Raw genomic sequence first — 6,636 nt, 5'->3', positions numbered from 1 at the left:
CATCAGGCCCTAAGGCGATCTGTGCCTGACGTATAAAGCCATGTCCAAACCAGAATTAATGGACATGCTCCACCTCATGAAATCCAATTCCCTTAGAGCTACATGCTCCAGGGACTTAAAACTCAGCACAGAAATAAGTAGGACATGCTGGAGGGACAGATTCATATTCCAGAAGCTCCCCTCACTCTGGAACAAAATCCCAATCCATGTTAGGCAGAGCCCCTCAATGACCCTCTTCAAGAGAGATCTTGACGAGTGGATGGGAGAGTGCAAGTTAACCTCTGGGATCTCTTCTGTGTCCCTACTAGACAGAGGCACAGTAAACTAACCTTAAAAGGGCCATCTTCTGTGACCTACTATACAGAAGCACAGTCAACTAATCTAAAAGGGTGGCGAAAGCCAAACACACTCTGGCTAGGCTTATAAGTGCCCTAGGGCAGATAGCCTAGTATCAACCTATGAACCTATGACCCTATATATACAATAACAGTGTATATACACACACATATACATGAATATGTGTGTATACACATGCCAACACATCGGAATTGCACTTCTGGGAATGAAGCAAAACAGTACACACCTTCACGTCGGACTTGAAAGGACTTGAATAATCACTGTAAGAGCCACACTGTCATGCAAAGTGAAAGGGTTGTGGCAAAACAAAGAGTGGGATGCAGAGCTTCTGGTTGGGAAAGGGGATCAGCTGTATAATTAAAGAATAAACTCAGTATAAAGTATAAATAAGGCCACCTAGAACTGTGTGGCATTTTAAAGTCACAGACATGAAAGAAAATTAAGCTGCCCAATTTTATGTATGCCTCTCCCAAACATTCAGCAGGTTACACACACGTAAGGAGGAGAGGAAAATGCAAACCTCCCTGATTACACCTAGGACAGCCTTTCCATGTTGACCCTTGCCCCAGTGATGGAGAAAATTGCCCAAGAGGGGGATGATAAATCAGTATACCACAAGGACAAAGTAATGCAAAGAAATTACTTTTTGGCAGGTACCACACTTACTTGGCTAAATCTCTTTAAAAGTTGTTCAAATTTTTGTTAATTACAAGTCTTCTGGAGAAGTGGAAGAAACTGCTCTCTCGGTTAAGAGTGAGAAAACTCTATGGCCCATATTACCACAGGGTGAATAGCAGCTTGGGCTCCTGCTGAAGCTTGCACAAGGATAGGAATACCCATCCTCGGTGAGAAAAGGTAAGATCTAGGTTGCAATGCTGTCATAATCCATCAGAAGAGAGGCTAGAAGCATTTGTTCAGTTCTATGAACCACATCTGAACAGCAGTCTTCCACATGGGAATGTGCACTCACATGGGAAAAGTGTAGAAGACTGGGATGAAGGAAGCACATCCTATGCCCAAGGGAGGGATAAGGGCCTAATAATGCCCTCACAGACAGGATGAGAGACCTACTGCTGCTTGTACGGCAGCCTCTTGTGACAGCTCTCATGTAAAAGATACTCGGTATAGGGAACAAATGGGTTCAAGTCCAGTTCTAGGAGGCTTGCTGGTCAGCAGACCTGGGGGGGGGGGGGGAAGCATACAAAAGGAAGAAACTGAGTATGCAGTTTTTTCATCAACTCCTGTTAAAGACCTTCTCAAAAATGCAACAAGTCCATCATCATTACTGCACACTTAGTTACCAGTGAGTAGTTTTAAACAAATTTAGTAATTGGGACAAATGACCTTTTTCGCCTCCAAAGTGCCTTAGGAGTTCAAATGTTACAATTTCTGCCAGTTCATGACTTAGGACAATGAAATGTTCTAAGTTTCTCTTTACACTTTTGCTTATCCCTCAAAATTACTCTCATGGAATTCGACATCCTCCTCAAAGTCTTGAGACATAACAGGAGAGGTTCTCACCTCGAAAGTACTTCAACTACTTCCACTGCTAGCTTCCCCCCACCCTAAGCCATTACTGATTTTAAATTATTTTTCACTCAACAGTAAAGCTTTAACTTGTAATACCAGTCCCTAGTAAAGAGTAAAACCATGACATTCACAGATGAGTATCTGGTGTAATGTCTTTATGTAGAAGACCTTTCTCTCCAAAACAATTGAGACTTCTGTGAGGAACACAAACTGTCTTACCACCACAGATGAGGTTATTAGTGAAACCGGCGAGTGTGCTTTTATGTGCGTGCAGGATTTTACTTCAGGAAACAGCAAACAGAATCCTGTTGTTTTAACTTAAAAGTACCCAACAGTTTTGCAAAGAAAACTGAAAACTGACAGTGATGAAGCATCAACTTTTAAGGGTTTTCTACTAATATAAGCAGTAAGAACTTGACTACTAAATGGATTAAGCTGGTGCGTTTTACAGGAGCTTGGTCTCTACTGTTAAGTGTGAAATTTAATGAAGATGAAGGGAACCATGGAAGATAAGACAGACTTAAGTTACAATTAAAAGTTTGATACAAACTCCCTAAGTGTGGTCCACTATAGAAGGCCCAGTTTCCTCATGGCAGTTACACATATGCACTGTTTAAGTGTGCTCTGCAGTGCAACTTCAAAATATGGGGAACTCGTACACTTCTACTGCAATACAAGATGGGAAAATCCCACAAATCTGTTACTACAACAAAATGCATTCTTCTTATGAAGTGGGGCATTCATATGCACATTACACTATGATACATACCCTTTTCTGGCAGAACACAATACGGCTTCCAGTAAGCAGCAATGACTAACAAAACCATTTCTAGAAGCATCACTTGGGAGAGACAGCTAAGAAACTGATGCATGACCAGGACTGTAAAACTATAAAACAGCAGACTTAACTTCAATCTAAGCATGCCTTCAAAAGGTCACATTCTTGCCAGAGTCTCTCGTGCAATACAATTCAATGCATAGGTAGGTAATAGTTTTACTAGTAGTTATGGGTTCATATGAAAAGATCGACAACTTGAAATTTCGAAATTGACTTCACCGACAACTGCAATCACCGACAATGCAAATCACGGACGTTTCAGAGGTAAGGGATGTAAATTCGCTACCCATGCCTACCATGGTTTAGTAAGTGTGGCAGTGTTATGCTACCATGGTAGGCATGGGTAGTGAATTTACATCCCTTATCTCGGAAAAGTCAGTGATTTGCGTTGTCGGTGATTTCAGTTGTCGGTGAAGTCAGTTTCGAAATTTCAAGTTGTCGATCTTTTCATATGAACCCGTAGTTATATACCAATACTCCAGCACCACTCCTGAAAAATGAGATTCTGCCTACACACACTCCAATACACCATGACCAGATGTCTACTATCCACAATGGTCAAGTGGATCTGCATTTTTAATTACGAGACAATTAGAACTCCATCACCTCATTACTTTCTGAAAGATAAAGGAGAAAACCCACACTACTAAAATTTAAAACCAAGCTCAAGAACATATACAGATCTACAGACATCCACTCCCTCCAAAGCCCCTTGTCTCTGCAGAGTTTATAAGTGTTGCCCTAATTTGCAGTCTACTACACTTACCCCCATTTCAACCTGGTTCCAGAATATTCCTATTACCAAGACTAGGCAAATTCCTCTTCCACTCAAGACTGAGTGACAATGGTAAAAACTCAAAAGCCCACTGACATTTCCTTCCTAGTCTGCACCTTCGCAGAAGCAAGAGAAGTAGCCAAATTTCAAGTAATCCTTGTGTTAAAAATAAAAACCACACACACAAAAGTTAAAACTACCAACTAAGTCAAGACACCCTTTGTTACAGGTTCATGTTATGCCATACATTTAAAAATACGGCTTCCCAGCCATACCTTATGCTTTCAGCAAAAGCATCTAGCATTACCTTTTTTGCCTTCTCCTTCTCTTTGCAGGTGGAGATCGAGAACATGAGCTCCTTTCTGAACTAGATGATGTACTAGAGTGAGAGGAGTCAGAACTGTGAGAACTTGTTCTGCGTCTACGGCGTGGACTGCGTGATTTTCGACTTTTTCTGTAGGACTCCTCAGGGCTTGGTGTTCTTTGTCGCCTGTAACAACGCATAGCTCTCTTTGAAGGAGGAGTACATCTTTTCTGGTTTCTACTTGTTTCAGGGTCTTTTCTGCACGAGGATATATCAGAACATGTGACAGAATTATCAGTGTCCCCTAATGTATCAAAACAGTTTCTTTCTCTAGTCCTGTAATCCAGGGAATCTTTGCATGTATTCCTAACACAACCATCTGCCTGGGGGATGACTTCAGTACTTTGTTTGCCAGCATCAAAAGCAGACAGTCTTTCAGCACTTTGCTGTCCACCTATTACACTGTGTGTGTGGCCATCAACAGTCCCAATTGGCTTGATGGTGATGACCTGGCAATGTTTAACATTCCAGCGTGATCCTTTGTCTGGAGGGGATTGTCGAGGCCAAGGCAACACTTGGACTACTGTGCTCAAAGAACTGCTCTGAGAAGTAGCTTCCTTAGGATTACTGCGTAAACAATAGTCATGGTCTCCAAATCCCACCTGCACATCTAGACATCCAGTGTTCTTTAATGACAGATCAGGAGATGAGGCACTTTTCAAATCTGTGGCCTGCACAAATGTCCGGGACTCAACTTTGATGGACTTGGAGACACAGGCTTCCATTTCTTCTTGCGGAACTCTGCTGGGGGACATCTGCTTTCCAAGGAGGGAGACTGGAACCAAGGGCTTCCAAGCCTGATGAGGAGGAGTTGCTGGAGGGGTCAAACCTGAGAACAGAGAAAAAAAATAGGCTACTAAATGATTAACATTGCTCTTGTGCAGCATAAGCAACAGGAATTTTAGTAAACAAATGCCTCACTTTTCAAACTAGTGTGAATCCCACAGTGGAGTGCTCTGACGGTACCAGCCTGATGACGAAGGCAGCCAAAAGTTTACACAACTTTACTTTCTTGCAGTGAGATTCAAGTACTTACCACCAAGTACAATTAGACAAGAAATTACATTAACAGCAGATACAGGTTCATAGGTAGGTACTAGGCTATTGGCCCTAGGGCCTATATAAGCCTAGCCAAAAAAGTACCCTGGCTTTTGCCATCCAAGAAAAATTATTTTCCTGTACTCCTGTCGAGCAGAGCTACAGAGGTGATTTCCAGGGTGAATTTCCTATTTCCCATCCAATCAAGATTTTTCTTCAAGAGTGCTAATGAGGAGCTTTGCTTGATACAGATAGGTAGTTTGAGTATGGGAAGTCTCTGGGACAAGAATCTATTCCTCCAGCATCTTCTGTTTATTGTAGTGATAAGGTTTAGGTCCTCAGAGCATGTAGCTCGGAGGAACTGGGATTTCTTGGACCATGTCCAATAGCTCCGGGTTTGACATAGCTTTGTATGTTAGGCAGAGATCACCTAAGAGTATGCAATATGCGACAGAGTAAAGCTGGAGTTTTTTGAGACAGTCTGCGTAGGTTATCTGTTTGAGGCCGGTAATCCTCTTTGTGAGGTATTTCTACGGCCTTTCCAGTTGTTGTAGATGTCTTGTGAAGTACATACCAGAACGGCTTTTTACTCTGCAATGGGTCTAATGAGTAATGAATAGAAGGGAACAATTACCTCTTTTTTCCTGGATGAGAAACCTTTTGTGATAAGCTGTGCCAAGTAGAAGGATTTCCTGACTCTTTTGTAGGATGTCCACATAATTAGAAGTTTCGATTACGGCTCCTAGTTTGCAGTCATCTGCGAACTTCGTTAGACAAAGACCTTCTATGTTAGCCTGTCCTTCAGAAAACTAGATACCAAACAGGAGAGGACCCAGGACTGAACCAGTGTGGTACTCCACTTGTCACTGGTCTGAAGTCGGATTTGAAATCTACTACTTTCACAGTGTGAGTTCTGTCAGTGAGCCAGTTGACAACCCATCTTGTTACATAGGGATTTATACCTAGTTTAGAGAGTTTATCTATAATTCCAGAGTGGGGGATGGTGTCAAAAGCCGTGGCGAGATCTAGACAGGCTGTGTGAACCACCTTACCCTCATCTACAGTTTTGATGACTGCTTCAAAGTTGTCCATCAGGTTTAGGAGATATGATCTGCCTTTTACAAACCCGAACTGGGTGGGGTCCAGAGTATGGAGATGACCAATGTCTGAGTAAAAGATCCATGATGATACGTTCCATGGCCTTGCAGACAAAGCTCTTTAGGCTAATGGGGCAGTAGTTCCTGGGGTCCGTGGTGGCTCCACCTTTGTGGAGTGGGATAACTGTTGCTGTGCACCATTCAGTGGGCACAAAGCGTGAGGTGAGGCTACGACTGAACATGGTGCTTAGGTGGGGTGCCAGTTCATTCTGCAGTTCGTATAGAACTCAGCCTGGGATGTTGTCAGGTCCCATGGATGCTGTGCTCTTGGCTTTGGAGAGCGTGGTTATTACCTGTGCAGCCGTGATTACAGGAACTTTGCATTCTTCCGGTACAGAGATGGGCCCTTTAAGGGGTGAGGGGGGTAAAGTTAGCACTGAACTCTGAACTTATCTGCCAGGATGTTGACAATATCAGCTGGTTCTGTATATTTAGTGCCACTGTGCTGTAACTCAGAGCAGATCCGAGTGCTGCCATTGAGATTCTTGACATAGCTATAGAATGCTTTGTGGGTGCCTTTTGAATAATTGGCTATTTTCTTTTCGTAACTAGCTTTGGAGGATTTTATTAGGGATCT

General features: G+C 42.7%; 1 protein-coding gene across 4 annotated transcripts in view; it reads right to left on the bottom strand.

The window, feature by feature from the left end:
• The window catches only part of PPRC1 (PPARG related coactivator 1), a 310,188-nt gene that overhangs the window by 139,191 nt on the left and 164,361 nt on the right, over positions 1 to 6,636 (bottom strand). For all 4 annotated transcript variants that reach the window (XM_044056258.1, XM_044056255.1, XM_044056256.1 and 1 more), the window contains one exon: positions 3,808 to 4,693. In XM_044056258.1, coding sequence (XP_043912193.1) covers positions 3,808 to 4,693 — 886 coding nt within the window. The remainder of the gene's footprint in view (positions 1 to 3,807; positions 4,694 to 6,636) is intronic.

This window comes from Protopterus annectens, chromosome 14.part0 (assembly GCF_019279795.1).
Source record: "Protopterus annectens isolate FY-2018-M chromosome 14.part0, PAN1.0, whole genome shotgun sequence".
Taxonomy (NCBI): Eukaryota; Metazoa; Chordata; order Ceratodontiformes; family Protopteridae; genus Protopterus; species Protopterus annectens.
The sequence above is the reverse complement of the archived record's forward strand: the minus strand, read 5'-3'. Positions and strand labels throughout refer to the sequence as shown.